Genomic DNA, 23,001 nt, shown 5'->3' with positions numbered 1-23,001 from the left:
TTCCAAATCCACAAAATGTTTAGATACAATCTCATCTCATTATAACCAAAACAAACCTCCTTTACTACATTTCTTTCACTTTTTTCTTTGTGTGATGATGTTTCCATACCTCTTCTGTCTCCACGGGCTTTCCAGTTCAGTGTCTTTTGTGTCTGTTTTCTTTATACTGACACTAAAATTAGTTAGGTTGCTCTGAGGAATCCTATCGTCTCATACGGCTTGGTAACAGCATTTGGCAGACTATGGACTAGGGATGGAGTAAGGAAAATGACTTTGCCATTTCTGTCATCCGAAGGCGACTTTCAGAAATGCTTGTACGTGTGATTAATTTTCCCATTAAAATCTACAGGAATCTGGATCTTGACCTATGTGTTGTATGTACGCTGAAAATGTTACCACCTCTTTGGCCTGCTAGTTCCATTTGATGTTTCTTATTCTTGATCTCCAATTTGCATATTCAGGCACATGGTTCTCCTTTGAAATAATTCCTCTATTTAAAAACAGGGGTACTGGGGGGGCTATTGAATGATTTAGATAAGGGCTGAGGGACAAAGAATGCTTCTAGCTCTGTTCTATAACTTCTGGTCTCTAAGCATTGTGATAAAACAAATGCCTATCAAATTCCACAGGACAAATGTTTTCATCTACAGCAACTGCAGTTTCACAACTGGCGTGACATTAACCGTACCTGGTCTTGGCACTGACCAGAACCAAACAATGTGAAGATTTATCTTCAGTTCTGCCACTTATGATTCATTTTATTAAGTATTTTTGAAGATGAGTGAATGGAGGGCAGCATGTGAAGAAAGAGGATAAATCTGCTTGCCGTAACTGGCCAATTGGTAAACAAGTGTCTGGTAAAAGCTCTTTCTGAGAGGGCAAAAAGGCAACAACCTAAGAATGCCCTATCATTGTATCGACTGGAAAAAGATGAAGCAGCCTTCAGGTCTCTAAGGAGCTCTATTTAAAGAGTGCACGTGTACATTTAAGAGCGCAAATTTCACTTTTACATTTGAGTGCAAATTTCATAGAGCCTGCTATGTCATGTGTAAAAGTGGCAGAAATACGTTGCATCCCAAGGGAATTCATGGAGACCAGGGAATAACAAAAACCTTAGAAAAGACATTTTGTTGTTGTTGTTTTTTTTTTTTTTTTTTTTTTTTTTTTTTTCTGCAGGGTTCTAGTGATGATCCAACCTAGAAAGGTGAGGCTGTGCCCTTTGGAAATGCAAGCCAGTTTGTCCAGTTGCTAGCACAGCAGAGGCTGGGGAGGTAAGGAAGTTATACCTTTACCTGTCATTTTTTAAAGAGCGTTTGGAGGCCTGTTGAATTCAGCTTATTTTCTTAGAATAGTTTGGTTCTCAAAGTTATGTAAGTTAAAAGTGACTGGCCCTTGTGAAGGAAATCTGAATTCCAGGAGCTCTTTGCTCTCCCAGTCATTTTAGGATGAGGGTTGGTTCCAGGCATGGGAACTATTCTGGTTAACCACGACCCTTAACAGAAGATAGGGCTGGTGATAGAGCACGTGCTTTCCAGATGAGCTAGAGTAAGATGAGGGGTAGCACAGAGCCTATTAACAGGCAAAATACCTCTGGCAAAATCTACTGGCACTGGAAAGAAGAGTAACAGGACAGAAGCTCCCTTCTGACCTTAGTGGGCTACCAAGCTTGTGTCTGGAGGCAAAAACTGATTTACCTATTGGTTTTCCAGTGCTGGGAGGTGGAAAATTGAAGTCTAATGGAGTTGTAAAGGACGAAGAGGACCAGTGATCTGAGCTGCTCAAAAAGTAAATGGTGAGGACTGGTGAAAGTCAGAGAAGAACCAGAGCAGCTCTGAGCTAAGAGGACTCAAAGGAGTCGAGAACTGAAACATCCATCGCAATTATTATACCATGGCAAGGATCTCTGAGGATATATTGCTGACAAAATATCCCTGGCAGGGTAACAGTTTGCTCACAAAGAATACCAGTTGAAACTGAAACTGCCAAGGCCACCTCACACTAAAAACAAATATTTCAGACATATTCTAACAGGTCTAGACCATAAAATGTACAAATTGGATTTGCAGTAATGAGACCCATCACTAAGCACAATTTCTCGACGTATTCTGTCAGAGCATTACATGGAAAGAGGGATTGAAGTTTCCAAAAGTTACTTTAATTTACTTAGAGAGGAAAGCATTTTCATTTTGCCCAGTCAGTTCTAATCGTTTGCTAAATTTAAAACAGAAAATTATTGAAACTAGCTGTCATGACCAGAAGGACCATTCATCTTTTAATATTTTTTCTTCCCTGAATCATGTCGACTTGCACAAGATTTTTTTTTATAACAGATAAAACATAAATCTTCATTGACATGGCTGCTTCTTGTCTCTTTTACAAACGTTATTTTGGGCATTTGTTAGTAACCTCCATTCAGAAGATTTGCTTTAAAAGAATCTGCTTGCTGCCGAGTGCGTAGTTGGAAACTTCCATCTTGTACAAGTGCTCCTTTTTCTTATTAAAGTTCCTTCTTCCCTCGTAGACGAGTCTGGATTTTGATGCTTCCCATCTTGGCATGCAGTATGCAAGCATGACAAGTTAGATTAAGAGCAGTTGGGAAGGAAAACCAGTATTCCACAACTCTTTTATACTGTAAAGCCTTGAAGGCTTTTAAACAATGATCTTTTATCCCACAGTATATTCTCTGGGCATCCTCTTTCGGGCACAGGATGTTGAGCTGCATGGACTTTGGTATAGCCATACATAAGCAACTCCCACATGAATCGCATGTAGTGTGTGCTAGGGACACACTCCTCAAACTGTCCCATAAAAACTAGAGAAGATTCACAAGCAGTTGCATGGTCAGCTAACTTTTCTTTTTAAAAATGTAGCTCACTAGTAGCCTAACAGATTGTTTTTGTATTTCCCAATAACCAGATACAGTTAAATAATTTATTTTTTTAAAGGAGGAAATCCATGAAGTTGTCACATTTTTATTAAAGCATGTGTCACTATGGATCTTACTAGCATCTTTTATGGAAAAAATGTTTGGTTTTCTGCACCACTTCTGAAGTTCCATCAACTGTTATGTAGATACAAACACTTAAACAAATGGGTGATTTTGGTATACCTCTTCCAATCCCTGACCATTAAGAGCATCAGAGATCCACCAAATGACACCTGAAATATGTGTCATGATTTTAAGACCAAGACTTCAATGATACCTTAAGTTTCCAAGGAGACAGCAAAGCGCAGACCACAAAGAGGCAATAAAGTTGTTTTATTTATCCGCATGTGCTTGTGTGTACTAAGACTGCATTTTCCCCTCAATTCAAAGTAAAATGTTCACAACAGGAATACTTTTTGTACAGATTACTGTCAAACTTCTGCATTCTAGATGCACATGAAGCCTTGCTGCTTTAGCTGAACGCTTGTTGGTGCGGACTGACACCCCTTTGCAGAAGGATCAGCATGCAGACTTTCAAGTTGACAAACTGTGTTTCTGCATAGGTCTGCATCATCCTCAACCAGAGCTCCATTATTTTGTCTTTCTCCTGACACTGTGCAGCTCTGAAATTGTCCACCTCCTGTGCTCCTCCAATTTGGAAACGCACACACAATTTGGAAACATGGAAAGAAAGCGTTTCTGCAGTAGAACCTAAGTTTTGTAACAAACCCAGAGCACCATGAAACCAGGGCATGGACATCAATGGGACAAAATATTTTCCTACAGCCATGCTAGGTGAAATGCAGGCGCTTTCATAAAACAAACACTCTGAAGTAAAGCGAGCATTTATTTTGAAATTAGGTCTTAATTCCATGAAAATTGTACAAAAGTGTCAGAATGATGAACATTAAGTGTACCTCTGTGTTACCTGGTACCAACAAATTATTCTCCACTGGCTCTGACCACTTCTCAAAGTGTTTTGATTCAGATTTGAAGTAGTTACAGAAACCAGATTTGAGGAATATTAGAGCAACTTTTAGAGTCAGAATTGAGCAGTACAATACAGAGGAGCTGGAGTCCCGGGCCTGAAGAATCCCATCTAAAAAGTTACTTCCAATAGCAAATGAAAGGCAGAGTGCAAAAAGATTAATTATCCAGTAATAAACCTTACACACAACACACAAGTCATAATGCATTTCAGTTGCTCTTGTAATTTGGTAAAGTTGTTTACCTAATATGGTAAATATGCCATATGGTCTACTAACGAGAGTGCTAGAACAAAGACTGATGATTTCTAGGTTTTTATTTCTAGTTCTGTAATACAACTGTAAGCTGCATTCCAGCTGCCCTAAAATACGAGCAGCAGAAGAACAGAGGCTGCTCTAACCCTTCGTGTTGACTACTGCTGCCATGGGGTAATTTAATCCCTCTCTCATGTCGCTCACTCTCTTCTTCCATCACTCTTACCAGCCCAGCTTTGGGCTACACACCCATTTAGGTGCTGCGAAAGAAAGATGTGCAGCCACTCTGCACCTTCAGGCTGCTTCAGCTTAAGCCGAGCTCCCCCCCATAAATCATTTGAGCAGCTGATGTAGATTAATTCTTCCACTGTTTTGGGAATGCAAAGAGACTTCTATTCTAGATAGTTCTTTGGTATGTTGCTTATAGAATTTCATCACAGCTAAAACTGGCAATGTGCTTGACTGGGGCAGCAACAAACCGGTGGACGTGACTCTGCTTGAAGCAGCATTCCTGCCTTGCAGAAGTGGGCAACTACTTCGCAGCATTACAATATGGCAAAAAATGGAATGTAAAAGTTGCAGAGAAGGAGTATTTTCTTTTTCTCCCAGAGTTTTGGGTGATGATTGAGAAAAGGTACGAAGACAAAAAAACTATGAAGTAAAATATATTTGAGAACAAGTATAAAAGATTATAAAACCCTAATTTAAAACTTCTCAGAGGAGCAGTCCCTTCTAGTGATGCCTCCTTGTAAAGCGATCAGAGCTGTAGGAAAGGCTCAGTGTCATCATTTTAACTCAGCAGCAGCCTTGTACAGGTGAGAGGGGCATGTGAGAAACCACAACAGTTATTGAAATAGTTTATGGTGAGGACTAAGACTTGATTTAAAGATATTTACTCACCCTATTAAGGAATAGCTATCAGTTTTTACTCTTTCCCAAATGACCATTTGGCAAACATCTCCTGTAGAGATGTTTACGTGTCTGGGGACAGGGCAGGGTATGGAACTACTTCAGGACTGCTGGGCCAACTGGTGAGCAGGGCAATTTGTTCTGTGTCACAGCACTACGAGTTAAGTGATCACCACAAATTATAACACAGAAAGCACTGACACCCATCTTTGGGCAACCCTAAGCAGAGAATCCTCTCATCCCTGACCTATTTAAAGCAATCCAGTCTCAGGGAGCTCAGAGCACTTACTCTTACCAGTCCCCACCACTGCAGCCCTACTGTCAGCCAGCAGGCCGGTAAATTCTGGGCAGGGCATTAGCAGGTGCTGAGTCCATCCCTGCAACGCAGTTCCAGCCTTTAATTCCATCCATTCCCAGCACACAAGAGCAGAGCTTATTTTATAACTCTGAAACACGAGGCCCTGCTTTAGGCTCGATACCTCTCAGAACTTACCCGTGCTTTCTCTTCCCGCTCATTTTGCTCCAACGCTTCAGCCGCCTTTGGGAAACGGCACCTAGCGAAAGAGAGCGTTAGAGGGAAGCCAGGTCGTATTTTTCACCCCGGCCTTATTTACTTCCTTGATGGCGGTTGCACAACGGGGTCAAAGTGCGGCTCCCGCCACTGGGCCATCCCCGGGCGCGGAGCTGTCCCCACAGCAGGGCCCGTGGGGGGAAACCCGGACAGCGGGGACCGGGCACAGCACCCACCGCCCCCCTCCTCAGCACCCCGGCGGGCTGCTCCCCGCCCGGAGCCGTCTGTCTATCCGGCCGTCTGTCCGTCCCTTCCTCCCCACCCCCCGCGCCGGCGGCTCGGTCACACGCCGCCAGCACAGGTGCGGGGCGCCCTTCGGAGCCGGGAGCGGCGGGGGGAGCCGCAGCCATTTTGCGCCGGGGCAGACAAAGAGCCGCGGTCTCCCCCTTCCTCCCCCCACGCCCGCCCCCTCCCACAGCCGCGGCCCGGCGGCCCGGCGCCCCCTCCCCATCCTCCCCCCTTCCCCACCGCCCTCCCCCGTCCCCTCCGCCACCAGCGCCGCCGCCGCCCGCCTCCCAACTGAGCCTCCGCAGCCATTTGCCCCGCCTTTTATAGGCGGCCGCCGGCCAATCAGAAACGGGCGGAATCCCTCTCCGGCCGCTGAGGTGAGGCCGGGCCCGCGCGCGTGCGCGGTGCCGGAGCGCGGAGGGGAGGGGGGAGAGGCCTGAGCGTGTGTGTGTGTGTGTGCGGGGGGGGAGGGGGGAGGAGTGGAAGGGGAGGGGGGGGAGGAGGGAGCCGCTCACAGGAACCCTCCAAAAAAAAGATGGCGGCGGGCTCGGATCTGCTGGATGAGGTTTTCCTGAACACGGAGGTGGACGAGAAGGTGGTGAGCGACCTGGTGGGCTCCCTGGAGTCCCAGCTGGCGGCCTCCGGCCACCACCACCAGCACCACAAGGCGCAGGAGCCCCTGCGGGCCGCTGGGGGGCTGCTGGGGAACCATGTTGTGAGCAGCGGCAGCCCCAGCCCCAGCCCCAGCCCCGCCGGAGCAGGAGCGGGAGGCACCGCGAACGCCCAGCCGGAGAGCGGCGGCGGCGGCGGCAAGATGGGGCTGAGCGCCCCGGAGCTGGCCAAAGCAGGTACCGCCGGGGCAGGGCTGGGCTGGGCTGGGCTGGGGGGCGCCGGGGCCCTCCCCTCCCCCGCTCCCCCCCTGCCTTCCTCCCTCTCCTCCTCCTCGCCGCGCCGGGGGGGGATGGATCCTGTGGGGGCGAGCCCCCCCCGAGGGGTCTGTGTGCCCCCTCAGGCTGCGTGCGTGTGCCCCCATAGGGGTGCGTGTGCCCCCTCAGGGTGCGCGTGTGCCCCCCCCCGGGGCGCCCCCTCCCCTTTATTTCCCCTCCTCGCCTCAGGATGTCTCACCCCCAGGCTTTAGGGCCAGCCGCCTCCCCCCATCCCCCCGCTTTGGCTTTTCTGCTCCTCCTGAAGGGGTTTGGGGTGACCCCGGGGCCGGGGGAGGCTCTGCACACCCCCCTCGGCGCTGCCTGCACCTCGTGGGCCGCCCCCCGTGCCCTGACCGGGGGGTTAGGGGCTGCAGGGGGGGGGATCCCCCCTCTCTGTAGGGCCGGCTGGGGCAGCGCGCCCTCCCTTCCCCCGGCCCTGTCCCTGGAGCGCAGGGGGGTGTTATGGTGTTATTAATCATGACACCTATTTCCTGCGCGGGAGGAAGCGAGGGGGGATCGCTGAGGGGAGGAAATCCCTCAAAACGCGCCCCCCCTAATATCTGCCGGCCTGGGTATTCCTCCCCACACCGCCCCCCCCCCCCCTCCCTCGTTGCGGGGGCTTCAGGGGGCAGCCGACACCTCCCGTTCCTCCTCTGCCCTCAAGGGGGGGTTGTCACAACGCCGGGTCCCAGGGAGGGGGGGAATTCAGGCCATGGCACCCCACCTGGTACAGTGCCCCCTTCCCACCCCCACCCCGCTACCTGTGTGTGTTCTCATGAAGATCCTAGGGGGTGGGATTGATGCTAGGGCTGAGGGTTCACTCCACGAGAATGGAGGGAAGAGGTTTTTCAGGGGAATAATAATAATAATAATAAAATGTCTCCCCAGAATCTCTCTGCAATTCCTCCCCTCCCCCATTCTTTTTTTTTTTTTTTTGCTTCTTTTCTTGTTGCTAAAGTGTAAGAAGATATTACAGACCTGCTGTCATGATTAACGAAGCTCTCCTAGGAGGTTCTCCTTAACCCTCGTAACGTGCATCTCAATATTTGTCTGTCACTGTTCTTTTCCCCTTTCTGTCTCCGTAGGGCCAGGACCCAGACTGTCTGTGATTGTACTTGTGGTAACGCCAGGCCTCATCAGGGGGGCGTGAGGATTATTCAGGACAAGAAGCTACATCATCTTGTCCCTTCTTAAACTCAGCTTTGCTTTTTATTTGTTTATTTCATGGCTACCTCTGGCTGTGGGAACTTCAGATCCAGAAGAACAAATCCTGTAATAAGGGGGAGGGGGCTTCTTGCAGCCTGCGCCAGGCCTCACAGGACTTCTTACCTTGGCAGGCTGATGTTTTTGTTTCCCTTCAGTTTTTCATATTTTGCTCGTGTTGAGCCTCCTGCTCTGACTGACTCTCTAGGAGATGAAAGGATTAGGGGATAACGTGCTGGGCATAAGGAATATGTCTTATTAATGTGTCTTCTATTGCCATTTGCCCCTCTTGCAGTTGCAGTCCTGTTGATAAATGTGGTATCAGGCTCTAGAATGGGGAAGAGGTCTGAGATGATCTTCCTTCTTCCTTCCCTCAGATCATATCAAATCTTTTTTTCCTGATTTTCTCTTACTGTAGTGAGGAGGGTGAGGGTGTTATGGTTCGTATTGAAGCTACCAGTCCTTGGTGGGAAATTGGGGGTTTCAGGATAATGTCTTTAAATCCATCTTCAGTTTGTTCTCTATCTCATTTTCTTGGCTGCGTGTGAGTAGCCTCGGAGATGGAGAAGACTTGGTAATGAGGGAGAACGTTCTATCTTCGCTGGAGTTCTCCTCCTGCTCGTTCTCTCCGTTTAACCTTGTTGTTGTTTTGCAGGAGCAGGAGCGGTGCAAGGGGGTGTTATTAATCACAACACCAGGTCCCAGACTTCAGCTCTGGATGGAGCCACCACGACGAGCACCAGCACCACCACTGCAGCAGCAGGAGGATCTGAAGTCACTGCTGCTCCAGGGACCCTCAGTCAGGGCAAATCGGTGGTTATCAGCACCATGGCGACTGCCATGTCCACCAGGAATGGCAAGATTGGGACCACAACAGTGCAAACTTTGAATGGGAGTAACGTGGTAATGAACTCTCACCACGCAGGAAGTGCTGCTTTCTCTGGGACTCCTGTGACTGCTAACCCCGCTTCTGCACCTGCTGTTGCCCCTCTCGTTAACAATGGACCTGGATCTGTGGGAAAAGGAAATACTGTTAACGCTGTTTTGCCGTCAGCTTCCAACACTGTCATCCAGACTTCTTTCCTTAATACTGCTGTGTCCTCCGCATCTTCCTCCTCGCCCACAGTTATCTCCTCGCAGCCGCCACCGAGCGTTGGAAGCGCGGGGCCTACGGTGACGCTCGTGAGGCCACCGATCCATGCAGCAGGACCCACAGTGGCTGCAGCTGGTGCAGCCACTCAGAATGGGAGCAATACTGTGATCAATTCAACCATCAGCGTGGGGAGTTTTCCTGCTGTTGCTACAGCCACTGTGGGATCTGGAGTTTCCCTCCAGACGTCGCTTGTGAACAGTCAGCCTGGTACCACCGTACCAGCAGCTCCCGCCACGCAGGTCATCAAATCTGAGTCTCCTAAAACTATAGTCCAGGCAGTGTCCCAACAGCAGACGCTGGCTACTGCTGGCCAGCCCAGTACTACAGGGGGTAACATGATTATTGGGCAAACTATGCAAGCTGGGCTCTCCAATGTTGCTCCCAATCCTGGTGGGATACCTCCTGCAGCACCTGGCACCCCTACGGGAATGGCTAAAGGCACTGCCAATACAGTGGCACAAACTCTGCCAAGGACTCCAACAGCAACTACGAGTGGAATCAGAGCAACTTTGACTCCTACAGTTTTAGCACCTCGTTTGCCTCAGCCACCTCAGAATCCAACTAACATTCAGAATTTTCAGTTACCACCAGGTAAGCAGAAGCTCAAGGGCTTTTATTTCGGGAATGTGCTTGCAGGGAGGAAGATGTCCAAATAAGATTTCTTGCTGTTTAATTGTGAATTGTGGAAAAGGCATCGCATTTAACAATGAGAATTGTCTGCTGTTGGGTAGTAGTGTAGTAGCATTCTGTTACTAAGCGTATGATTTCAGGTGACCAGAAAGTCTTGTGAGAAGGAATGATTTGGGAAAAAATCTATCCGGTGTTTTCGTTACAACATTGCCTGTAGACGAAGCTGCAAACTGCCAAACTGTGACGATGAAAAACTATCAAATGAGATGTTGCTATTTCATTTTCACAGAAGGTGTTTTAGGGTGGTTTTGTTGGTAGTTTGTATAACCTTCGCGTGCGGCTCTGTTCCCTCCCTGTCCCTGCATGCCCCCAGTACCATAGAGCACTCTTGAATAGAGAAGCGGCAGATAGAACACAAGAAAACCACCTTCTTTGGCTTTAAACACCTTCAAAGTCTGGCTTAAAAACTCCCAGATTTGAAGCTTATGATCATCTTTTTAGTCACTGGAGTCCTGATACAGAAGGCAGCCTTCCTATGTCCTTACCTCACCCTGTTGTGTCTAGGGTTGCAGCTTTTGTAGTAGCTAGTATCGTGCTTAGTGCAGAGCATCTCTGGGCACGCAATCTAGTCCTGACCTCAGTGGGTGAGTAAAAAGCAGGATGAGAAACATTTCTCTTTTGAGACCTGTTCCATCCCTTCCGGAATACCCTAGATTTGGAGTGTAAGGTTATATATTTACTGTTATTTTGAACCTGGCTTGTACTTGTATCAGTGCTTCCTTTATAACTGAAAGTAGGAGTGCAAGCCTACACATAGTTCCCTGTCTTTTTAATAGTATGCGATAATAGGGATATTCTTACTATCACTGTTTGCAGGGCAGTGTACAAAGAGCACCTAATTAAATTTTACTGCCAGTACCTAATGAAATCAGTCGTATTTGTGTATTATCTATTTCATTAGGTCTTAGTAAAAGTGTGTCTGTTGAGACACCTAACCAACGTTAAAGCAGTGCACCTGCTGCGTAAGGTAGACCAGCAACCACCCTGCGTTACTGCACACGAGCTTTTTGTCAAATACGCTATTTATGGTGTGTGATGCCATGTAGTTCGATGAAGTCTATCGAGCATTCAGTACATCTGGGTTGTAACTGGCATAAATATTCCACGTTTTTTTTTTTTGTGGAGAGAGTTATTCCCTGTATGAATAATTTGATTGCGACGTGGTGCTAATTTAAAAAAACATCACTAAAACACAGACCTTGAAATCCTAGTGCTTAATTTGAAGCTTGTAGGCTAATAGTCTGGAAAAGCCTTACTTATTTATTTATTGCCACAGTGTATCAAAAGATTTTTCAGGTTTGCAATCTATTGCCATGTATACATACATTTTCACTAATACTGCATTATAAATCTGATTATGGGACAAATACTGCTGTGGAGCCCAATGGCACCTCTTTTCCAGGTAGCTGATGTTTTCAAACCACCATTGCACACTGAAATGTGTTACACATTGAAGCAGCACTGCCAGTCCTTAAGCATAATTGGACCATAAATTGCTCCTTTGGAGGTCTTGATAGATCAAAGTAAAGCAATATAGTTTCTAAACACTTGGGGTTTTTTATTAAGCACTTTCCTTGCCTGTCCTACACTTTTAAGAATATTTATAACTTCAAAAGAATAGCATGACTCCTAATATAAGCATATATTCATGACTGAATAGAAATAGGAACTTAGATTTTTGCATGATAAGACAGACTTAATATTGGAAAGGATTTTTTTTTAGTGGAACGTTTTGTGTTTAATTCCTTTGGTTTACATTTTTATACTTTGCCAAAGAAGCCAACTTTGCAAATGTTCTGCATGAAGCAAAGAACAACTTGAGAACTGATGGATGCTGAGCTCTTAACAACATCTCCCAGGTGCAAGGGCCAAGCACGTCTGAAAAACCTAACCGTATGCAACTGCTTTAATCTTTAGTAGAGTTCATCCACATTCATAGTGAAAGCAGAATAGATGAGTATGGTTTCAAAATCGCATTTCAAATTACATTGTGATAGGCCAGAGTTTTAAAGGCAGTTTGGCAGCGTGAAGCTGCAACTGCAGTGCCTGTACGCTGTGCAGCTACTGTGTGTGCACCACATTTGCATCCACAAGTTTATGCCTAAAAGTTAGCGATGTGTCTGTACGAGAGTTGATAAGACCTAGTGCATGAAAGAGCTTGAGATTAAAGACTGAACGTGTCACTTTTTACACTGCTATTTACAAATACCTGGAAAATCCTCCTGGAAGGTCTGACCAATAAGCAGCACGCGTTTTATGGTTATTTTCATATCCTGATACACTGTTTCTGGCCCTCCAAAGCACAGTTACAGTTTCTCATTTATGAAAAGCAGAATGTAACATGTCAGTAAGTGTTATTAGCCTGGACTTTGGCTAGAGGTTTCTAACGTTCCCTTAAAAAAGCGTGTGGAACGTAGGTTTGATCAGCACTCTCTAAAATATGGTACTTTTAGAATAATGTTTTGTATCGCATCAAGGTGGTTGTATAACAAACAAATCATACAACAAATACATCAATAACATAAATTGGAGGTGTCTGAATTGCTAATAGGATGAAGTTGTTGTGACCTTTCAGAATTCTGGTATACAGTTTCCCAAAGAAACTAGACCGTTCAGAGCAGTTTGTGCGTTTGTAACAGTTTCCCACTACTGACATCTATGAGGAAGAGAAGTGCTCAGCCTTTTCTTCAGCAGCTTCATGGTCCAGCGGGACAGATCAGGGTAGTGAAGGTCCAGAAGTAACCATATTTATAACTTTATAGCAAAGACATGGAAATGTTGACAGGTAACTTGCTAGGGAACAGGGAGGGGTGTAACACAAGCATGCTTCTCTTTGTGCATGCTACTTCAAAGATGCAGCATCTTTGAAATTGGGGCTGAAAATGAATGAGATCCAGTTCTTTGTTTTGGATCTAATTTATTACTTCAGTAATACTTTTTACTGTAGTACTTCAAGCAATAATACAAAATGTGTTGTGTATAATCACCTGGGAAGAGGTAGGAAAATTTGTGAGTTTGTTAAAACATTGTCAGTGTTTTGCTGTTACAGAAACACTTTTCTGCTGGATATTTGAGTAACTGAGACTATGCCATGAGATTAATCTTTTGCAATGTAGGGGTTCGTAAAGTGATTAGAGACCATCACTGACACGTGGTAGAATCATCTCATAAAGTGACTAACTTGTGTGCTTTAAAATCCCTTTTCAAAATACTACCTTCTCCTGCAATGCTGAGATACAATTTCAAAACCAAAGTCCAGGAGCTTATGCTCACTTTAGCCGTATTGTCAGCCTGAGGGTTCAAAGATTTGGTTTCCGTTCTTGGTGGAGGTGCTTCATGTCACTACTCTCCTGCTTCATTTTTATGTCCAAGCATCTCCTGACAACCTGTAAGGTGCCTGCTTAGAGAAAGGAGCAGCTTGGAGAGATGGCTGCAGGTATGCAGTAAGAACAATACGCTGCTGGTAGGTCTCTTGGGCAGTTTTCTAGCCTAGATGAAAATGAAATCTAGAAACCTTCACTTCCCTCTGCCCCCTTTTTTCTTTCTTTTACCTTCTGAGTGAATATTAGTACTCAGAAAAAATTGCCAGTTTGATCCTAAAGGTTTTTTTTTTCCCTGAATAAGCAGGATTGCAACACTCAATTCTGTTTGAAGATAGAAGATAGGACAGGTTGTTGTTAGTGTTTATGTAATTTTTTTTTAACTTCTGAGCTCCTGCCCAGCATTCTCATTAGCAGTGATGCAATTGTGCGGCTGTAGTAGAGCAGCTATCACAGGCTTGTTTTGCCTTGTACCCAATGATAAAACTTCTTTATTGCTTTTACAAGACCCGGTTAAATCTGCCAGGAGCTGCTGATGGGGATGAGAGTAGGCTTCTTCACCTTTTCCTTTGTGGGGGCCTTTCCTGTTGTGTGTGTGGTGACTCCAGGATGGGCCATTTCTCAGCTGTGGAAACCATGGGACTGTTTGAAAAGTTGAGTGTTCCAGAACTCTGAACGGTGCTGGTGCAGTTGCCCTTGGCAGTTGGTTTCAGCTTCCTGGTGGTGCTTTCAAGGAGCAAGGAGAGCTGTCCGAGTGTCGGGGCCCTGCGTCAGCAGACCTTGGAGGATGGCGTACTACTATCCATACCTCGAAGGTATGAACAGCCTGAGAGGCTGGATACTGAACTTGGTTTTAACTGGGAGGTTACCTTTTGTAGAAACCAACATTTTTTAGCTTGTGTCAGTTATTCAGTAAGGATTCTAACGGCTCAGGCCTTGGTTATTCTGCCTTAGGATGGGAAAAGTACCTAAGCACGTGCCTAATTTAAAATATGTTCAGGTCCTGTCAACTTGAGCGCTGATACTTCAGAGCTGGCAGCACTGAAAAATAATTTCTACAGGACTAGATCGGTTTCCTTCAGTAAGGAGTTGGGGTGCTAGGCTGTCAGGCAAAAGAGTGGGTAGGGACAGGAGAAAGGAGTCAGGATGAGGAGAAACAGACCACCTTGTCATTGTAAAACACTTGGTAAAACGCTTTTTCAGTCCAAAGGTGGCATTTTTCGTGTTACTCTGTACTTGAAGTGTACCCCAGAAGTGCCTAAAATAATTAGACAATAGGAGTATAAATACATAAGGGATCTACAGACTTCATACTGTAAGAAATACAGAAAGGAGCAGAAGAAATAATATGAAGTAGTGGAATGTCGTTCTTTCTATGACTTACTATCAAGCGAGTTCAAACATATCCTGATTCTAGTTTCCCTGCATCGTGCACGTGCTGCCAATATTTTGCCTATTAATTGTGTTGGCATGGCTGTGTTTTGTTCAAAACACCTCTAACATAAAGTGATAACAGGAACTTCTTACAGGACGCGTGTAGTCTGTGTTACTTTCAAGGCATTTTACAAAACTTGATCCTTGCAACATGCCCATGAGGTTGGTAAATAAAGTAGTATGAACTCTGCTTTAAAGCTGGGGGAAGAGCGAGTGAGAGGAGTTCTGACTTGCCCAAGGCCATGAGGGAATCGATATTAAGCCAAGATTAGAGCTAGGGAGTCCTGTACTTGGCGTGTGAAGTGGTAGCTCGCTCTCTGAAGGGTAACCGTGGATCTCGTCTGAGTGCGGGGTGGATTTCGTGTTCAAATCATGCATCAGCAAAAGGAACATTCTGCTTTATTTGAAATCTGTTACATCAGATCTGCCATATGTCACCAGGCTGAAAGTTCTCTCTGCGACTTCTATAATTAAGGAATCCTGTGTGCTTAGCTTTGTACCCCAAGGAACTTAAAAATGAGAGAGGTGCCTGGTAGGATTGTTGTTGTTACGACGAGTGTCACGAGGCAAACAAATTGCTTTGTTTGTACACATCTGATAAAGGTGTCTCTTTAAATGTTGAGATTTAATGGGAAATATCATTGTGATTCTACGAAGCTGAGCTATGAAAGACATTAACTTTGTTCCCTTCTGTTACGGAAAATGCTGTTGTTCCCAGCAAGAAGAGCACGCATGGATTTGTTTTGTATACCTATCTGCTCTTCAGGTCACCATCTGGGCTTTGGGGTATCACTAGTTTCGTGATGGTAGTAGGTGAGTAAAAGTGAGCACATTGTGTCTTTGGGGCATTTTGCACTCTGCTGTTGTAGGAAGCTCCATGGTGTGTGCACGCTCAGTGAGCTGAACGAGTTTCCCATCTCTGGAAATGTATGTGGGTTACTCTGAAGTGCAACATCTTGGTTAGAGGACCACAAATTTGGTGCTGCCTGGGACTCGAGTCCCTAACGCAGGGCACTGCAGCAAAGTTAGCAGCTGAAAATGAAAATGTGCCGGCTTTGGACACTGGTGTGATAAGACACAAATCGGTAGGTAATGCAAACGCTCTTCAAACGAAACCTTTTGGTGTAGGAAAATCCTTCCTGTTGTTTTGCTTCTCTGTCTCGGGAAATGATATGTAAATATAATCCTGAGAAGTTGTGTGAAGGAGTTCAGGAACACAGTTAAAATACTGGTAGTAGCCCAAGTGGGTTTTAAGAGAGGAGAGAGGGACTGGTGGAAAGCCTGCTTTCTGTTCCCACCAAAACTGTGACGAATAATGAGAGTCTCTTTGGTATGAAGCAGGCATAGAAACCACATACAAACAGGGCACGTTAAACACTTCTTGGCTGCTATTTGCAGTTTTTGTCAGAAATATTTGAGACGAACATTTTAACCTGAAAATAACTCATCTTGTCAACCCTCATCAGGGTTGTTTGGTGTGTTGAAACTTTTTATGAATGTTTACAACTCCATTTATCTGTCTGAATCCGCTCCCTGAGTTTGCTGTCACTGCTTGATGTTAAGAAAGCTTTTGCCAGTTGGAAGGCAGTACGTGTTGCCGAGCTAACTTTTTGGTAGGTGTGCTACCTCTTGTGAGAAAAGATTTGACGAAGCAGCTGCACGAAAACATGTAACTTTGAAAACTCTGTTTCCCACAACTGAAGGCAGAGATGGAGAGGAATTTTCAGTACCTTGCAGAGAGCCGCTTGGTTTGTATTGCAAACTGAGAAGCTGAAGGAAGACCCAGCTCAGAGAGCTTACCAGGAGCTTTGTGAGCATTTGGCCACTGTCGGGATGTCCCTGCCCGTGAGTCATGTCACCCGTGAGCATCGCGGCTTTCCCTCCTGCACGTCGGGACTGAAGCCTCAGCACATCTCTGACGGGTTGCACGCTGCTGTTTTAACAAGACGGTGGCTGTGCGGATACTCAGGAGCTGTGTTTGTGTTGTTCCGAGTTGTTAATGCCCTGAGTTGAGTTTGGTTTTAAGCTAATTAAGTTCTTGACGAAACGCACAAAGTTGTAGTTTATTTATACTGATGCAGGCTTCCTAAAAGTTGTATAACCTTTGCTGCATCACCCCTCCTGCGTGTTTCCTCCTCGCAGCAGAAGGGAAATGGTTCATACAGCAGGCATCTTTTACAGTGACACAGTAGTGTCCGTACTGCACGTGGTTACTCTGAATTGTTGTGTCAAAACGGTCCCGTTTCCACCTGAAATGTTGAGAGAAGTACAAAAGCTGTATACAGATGAGGCTCTAATTAAACAGCTGTAAAGACTGTGTGATCACTCATATTTCAAATTAAAAGAGACTTTTTTCATCGAGACCACAGACACATGAATGGGTTATCCTAGAAAAACGCTGCTGCCTCGGGAGCAAATTAATACTATTTTTTTTCCCCTGTTAGGACTGTTTTACCTCAGCCTAGTCTCAAATTTTTACCCCAGTTCTATTTCGTAGCAATTTCCTTCCAGAAATGCTGGTCTTTTTCTGGAGGCACAGGAGTCTCAAGGAACCGAGAGCCAAGTTTTTACCACAAAGCCTCCTGCCTTGGAGTAATTTTCTTCGTATGTCTTTAGTGGAGTATTTAAGGTAAAATAAGTCTCCTTCAGGCTTTATTTATGCCTTTAACCAAGTGCTTTTTTAATATAGATTTTTTTGGTGAGGACAAATCGTTGATGATCATCGCTGTGTAATGGTATAGGTTATCAATATATAATCAAGAAAGAAGTGATAACTTTAGGGCGCTGAGAGCGGTCTCTGCAGTGAGATCTATATGAGCACCGCCTTGGCAGAGCTGTTCTCAAGGCCCTGTACAAACACAGATAGATAATCTGTCGTCCTGGAGCTCTTGTCAGGTTAGAAATAACATTTTAAAAATACGACTTTCTGTACTCGTATTACTAGTGATGAGAAAGTTACACGTGGATTATGAAGGGCTGACTCTCAGCAGAGTGCAGAAGGAGGTTGTAAATCCTTTTACCCAGGGACAGGCCTTTCACTCGGTATTTGTACGGGGTTTAGCGCAAGGTTTGACTGTTGCCACGCTCTTTGTGGTATTTAGAAAAGTATATTGAGAAAGATCGAGTAACTTCTTGTTAGGATAGAACTCTATAAATATATAGAAGTTATTTATAAGTTGATGAATCAGAACCGTAAGTTATGAACACCGCTTATCTTTAGTTTTGATGCTTTTTTCCTTAAAATGCATTCCTAAAGTACTTTTTTTTCCCAGCAATGCATTGCAACCAGCACCTGGACAACTGGCACCACAGAATTTGCATCAGTGAGTGGTGTTATTTCACATGGCAGTACGACTGCTGTAAGACCTTGTCTTGAATCTGCCTGCCTATAAAAGTGGGTAGCTTATTCCACCTGCTCTGAGAATCACACCCTGCCGGAGGTACGCTGTCAAAAGCCATCGCAGTCCTTCTGCACAGAGCACAGCACGTGCTGGGTGCTGCACAGCCAGCCAGTGCAGATTCGCCTGCGAAATGTGCTGGAGATAGCAGCGAATAAACAAAAGCTCGGCGCTGAGCTGTGGTGCTGTGCCCCCGTCCTTCTAAAACGGCTCGGGGGGCAGCGAGGCTGTGGCAAGCTGTCTTCACGCCTCTCTCACGTTATTAATCAAGCAGCTCGGTGAGGGAGGGTTAGGTGGAGCCCCGCGCTCAGCAGTGCCAGCATCAGGTGCGTTTAAGCTAAGTGGCGGTGCGGCGAGTGGGACCAGTCACGCCTGTGAGTCAGAAGCGCAGCGCCGAGGAATTGCAGCACCTGTGGCGAGAGGCAGAGGAGGTGACCCAAGAATGTTTGCTGAGGGATCGGTGGAGGAGGTGGAAGAGATCTCGAGTACGAAGGCTCAGAGCGGCTGAACTCTGCACGAGTTTGTAGAGACGCGTGAGCGGCTGTTGGTTCTTCACAAACATCCATGTGGTCACGTTTGCTTTGCGGCAGTGTTAAGAGTGGACCAGGAAAAGAGGCAAGCAGTCACGCCACGAACTTCGAGCTCCTATTTCCTAGCATTCTTCCTTTTTTTCCAGCGTATCGTTGGGTTTTCTTCCCTTCCCTCCCCTCCGTGGGGGAGGGGGAGAGCAGGCACTAATTATTTATAAGTGTTAGTCATACCCAGTCATTAAGCTTAGTCATTACTCAGGACTGTGCTTTTGACGGTTAGTAAAATCAAAACTAGGCTTCGTTTCGCTTAAAAGCGTTCCGCGCGCAAGCTTACAGGTGTGAAAATACTTTTATTTTTGTGTTCATACCCCAACCGAAACAGCAGCGCTATTTAATAAGCGTTGCTATCGGCCAAGTGACGTGCAACATCATGTCCACGGTGATCATTTGTATTTGAACTCGCAGGCATTGTGTTTGGCACGTTCTCAAAGCAGAATACCTCCTGTATCGGCAGCGGGAGTCGTGAAATCACAGGCTGCTTCTGCGGAGGAGGGTTGGAAGTGAAAGCTTCCAGTGGGGCTGCCCTGCTTGGTTGTCCGGGGAATCGTCCAGCGTGGGGTCCCTGCAGCTCCAGGTGAAAAGGCAGCACCCGCAAAGCTTCGTGTCCCTGACGAAATTGCAAAGGTGTACCCAGAGCAGGGCATTCGCGGGGTACTCGGCTCCTTTAGGGTGTCGCTTTTAGAAGGAAGGCGACTTACAGCGTTTACTGAAGTATTCCTCACGAGGTGTGTGTGCGGGCTGTGGTGAAGTCGAAGCAGCGTGCCCATTTCCATTTCATCGCATGCTTGAACAGCTCCCGTGTGTTGGTGCGCCTTGGTGTAGGCAATCTGTTGGCCAGAAAGGAAGACTGGCTGGGTTGTAAAATCTCTGCTTCAGAATGGCATCGAAAGAATTAGCAACCCTCTCTTCTGTGTCTTCCTTTCTCAAAGGCAAATCTGATTCTGGTGTAACCGTGTTGTTTGATGCAAGTCCATTGAAGTTAGCAGCGGAGCTAAGTCTGCATCGCTTCGAGATCAATAATTAAAGTAATTGGTTTAGATCCTGGTAGCGTTTTTCTTTCTTAGTCCTTCCTGCATCAGACGAAAGGCGGATTTCTGTGGTGGTTGGGCTGCAGTTGGACAGAGCTCTGCTGTTCTGCCTTTATATGCTTGACTAGGAAAGAATGCTAACACGCTTTCAAGGAATACGGCTTTCCAGAAAAGTCAAGAGAGTTTGAGGTCACATCGCTGCTGAAGCATCTGTCAAACGCTTCTATATAAAAAAGAGGTGTTTGTCAGAGCGCGTGCACACCTTTCCAACTGAGCAGGTATTTCCCTGTATGGGATCACTGATGACCACCGTGGCTTTTTGCCATTCCAGCCTGACATGATTCCTTTCAGTATGCTCTTGAAAGACTTGGGAATCAGTACTTACCAGGTGTTCGCTTCGCTACTTGGAGAGTACGGTGAAGCTCCGCAGTTTGAAACTAACTCCTTGCATAGTAGGAGTACATGAAAGCTTTTCCTGTGCAATGGAGTCGCTTTTGTCTCCTAACTCTTTATCAGGAGTTATAAAATAGTTATTAAAAGTTTTTCATGATGTAGACTTGTGTACTTGATCTGAAAAACAACAAAAATCCTTGTGCTGTAGTCAGGATCCGTGGTGATTTTTGAGGTCTGTTTCATCCATCTTAGTGATAATCACTGGTCAGCTCTTCGAGAAATAGAATTTCAGTTTTGCTCCGTGTTGTGTGCGCACGTGGGAGGTGAGGGGAGAGCAGTGATAGGCAGAAGGAGTGCTGTAGGAAAGTAGAGCCGTACCAAAACTTGTAGGCTTTGTGGCTAGGTGAAATCTGGCTTTGTTCCACCTTAAGCACACCTTTAACAGCCAGCCTTAAGGTGTGTGCAGCATCTTACGGCTGTGCGCCTGCTCCAGCTGCACAAATCCCCGGCGTTCAGTGCTGCAGGGTGCCCCGTTTGTTGCTGTAGGGTGCCCGTTGCTCTGGTGCAGGGTGTGGGTGGATATGGTCCAGGGTCTCGGTGTGCTGGACAGCTCTAGCACTGCCTGGCAGCCTCGTGGTCGCAGGCCTGCCACTGCTGCTGGTTTGTGTTCCTACAGGCTGTGTGGCACAGCGAGCCATGGGTTTGTTTTCTGGCTGCTTTGTGGGGCCTGAGACCTGTGCTGTGCAGGTGGAAGTGCTGCGGTAATGCTTGTAGGGCCGAGACGCTTAGAGATGCCCCGAACCAAGTTTGCTCATGAAACTTAAGAGCTTGGATTGCTGAACGCCTCAACGATTTGGGCAAGAAAATTCAGGTAAAGGTTTTCCCTGGTTGGGTGTGCAGCACAGCTCGCCTGAGGTTCAGAGCACCTAAACTTTGCTCGCTCCGCGCCCTGACCCGCAGCGTGCCAGGAAATCCATGGCACGAGGAGGGGTCTGGGCTGCGGCTGAGAAACTGCCCCACTGTTAGGTCCGGGCTCCCCTTCTGATTCGTGGCGTGGTCCCCTCTTGATGAACTGCTGTCACAGTCTGTACGCCACGGAAAAACAGACTGAAATTTATTAATGGAATTAATGGAAGCTCAGCTGAAGTCCTGACCCGTTTTTACAGCCCCAGCAATATGTCATGTTGAATCCAAGCGACTTTCAGTTTCCTTTTGAATCTGTGGCTAGTATTTGGCACTCTCTCGTGGGGTTGTGCAATAATTCAGGGTGGAAGGGACCTTTGAAGATCGCTTGAACTAAACCTCAGCTCCAAGCACGGTGAACTTCAAAGACAGGTCAGGTTGCCTGGGGCCCATTCCAGCACCCTCACCTTGCAGTGCCCCTGTGCCGTGCTTGTTCCACTTTGTCAGTATTTCTCCTGCTCCGGGGGGGGGCAAACTGAAGATACTCCACATGCAACCTTGCAAGTGCCCGTTAATGAGACTCACACTCCCCTGATGAAGCTGGCTACGTGCATGCTAATACAATCCAGTGTGTGGTTAGCTGCCTTCTCGGCAAGGACACGCTGCTGACTCCTGTCTGGCTTGTGTCCACCAGGACCCCTGTGTTGTTTATTTTCTGTAGAGCTGTCCCTTTGGTTTTCAGCTTGTGCTGTAGCATGGTTTCCTCTGTCCCAGGTTCAGGACTTGTTTGTCCATAGACTTTGTGCAGTTCCTGTTGTTTTAATCTTCTGACTTGTTGAATTCTCCCTTAAAGGCAGCCCTCCCTCGTAGCATATCAGCAGCTCCCCTGGTTTGTTGTCCTGCGCAGACTTGATGAGTGTTTTCCATCCCATCGCCCAAGTCACTGATAAAGACGGTGAAAGGTTTTGGTGCCAGCATAAAGCCCTGAATGTTGCCAGCAGTGACAGCGCGTCTAACGAGGCTGCGCAGCACTCAACTTGTACAAAATAAGGCATCTTTGGTAAAATCCAGCCCGCGGCTGTGTTGCCATTGGAAGTTCTGTGCTGTTCATCGTGTTTGTAACCAATACTTCTCATGAACTGCTGTGTAGATCCTTCACAGGTGCTGTGTGTCTGATGGCTTATTACAGAAGCTCTTCTTTGACATGCGTAAGTAATTCCAGATCTGCCTAAAGTTGTCCTGTGCGAGGGGAAGCCTCCTTTGCTTACCTAGATTGTCACGGACCTGCCAGGAGCTTGCAGACTCGTAGCCTACACTAGTCAGCTTTGGTAGGTTCTTCCCTTTTTTACTGGCTTTTTATTCCTGTAGAGTGAGAACTTGGATAGGCAGGCTAGCTATCATAAGAGGAGTCAGCGTTGGTGTCAGCACCAGGCTATGCTTTCCTCCCTGTCAGAAGGGACACTGTCATACGTGTAAGTGCTGCTGAATGCTCTTCCTGAGGTTTCTGCAGGCAGTGATCCCTTGCTCCAGCTGTCTCTTCTTCCAGCTTTCCTTCCACCTTTTTTGTATTGGGAAAATCTTAAAAACTTCATCCTTTCGTAAAGGTTTTGTCATTCCGGGGTCTCTGTGCAGCTTGATCAAATCACCTGAAGAGCGTTGACTCACCCCTCTGCTTCTTAGGGTGTCTGCGGTGTGTCTGGTATCAACTTGCATCCCCCTCCAGACACTTGCTTTCCTTTTCATTGCAACAGAATCTCTTCTGTCAATGGAGAAAGGATACCGATACTATTATAAAGCTTTCTTCTGCACTGCTTGCTTCCAGTTCCTGTCAGATTTTTGTGCCAGGTCAGAGTTTGTAACATCTTGTCACAACTGAGTGTGTGCCTGAGAGCTTTGGGTACTAACTGCTTTGGCGTTAAGATAACCTCAGGTGAAATTTCCTGGCAGATCTGGATAGGATGTGAAGATTTGTCAGGTTCCAATGGACTGTACTATCAATGATCTTCTTTTCTCCAGATATTTGTTCGAACTTTGATTTCCTGCAGCTGAACTACCAATCCTCTAGTTATTCTTTGGAGCTTGGATGTC

At 46.4% G+C, this 23,001-nt stretch overlaps 1 protein-coding gene and 1 long non-coding RNA gene across 3 annotated transcripts in view; one reads left to right on the top strand and one right to left on the bottom strand.

The window, feature by feature from the left end:
- Window positions 1–2,314: 2,314 nt before the first annotated feature.
- On the bottom strand, window positions 2,315–5,818 carry LOC118176934. The gene is made up of 2 exons (XR_004755587.1): window positions 5,570–5,818; window positions 2,315–5,453 (listed from the first exon to the last, which is right to left on the bottom strand). It is a non-coding gene; the product is annotated as an uncharacterized LOC118176934 (long non-coding RNA).
- Window positions 5,819–6,367: 549 nt separating this feature from the next.
- Window positions 6,368–23,001, top strand: part of TAF4 (TATA-box binding protein associated factor 4) — a 38,454-nt gene continuing 21,820 nt past the window's right edge. For both annotated transcript variants that reach the window (XM_035344097.1, XM_035344098.1), the window contains exons 1-2: window positions 6,368–6,723; window positions 8,660–9,748. In XM_035344097.1, the coding sequence (XP_035199988.1) occupies window positions 6,411–6,723; window positions 8,660–9,748 (1,402 nt within the window). In that variant the 5' untranslated portion in view covers window positions 6,368–6,410. The remainder of the gene's footprint in view (window positions 6,724–8,659; window positions 9,749–23,001) is intronic.

The sequence above is a fragment of the Oxyura jamaicensis genome, chromosome 20 (genome assembly GCF_011077185.1).
Source record: "Oxyura jamaicensis isolate SHBP4307 breed ruddy duck chromosome 20, BPBGC_Ojam_1.0, whole genome shotgun sequence".
NCBI lineage: Eukaryota > Metazoa > Chordata > Aves > Anseriformes > Anatidae > Oxyura > Oxyura jamaicensis.
This window is presented reverse-complemented; position numbering and strand designations above follow the sequence as displayed.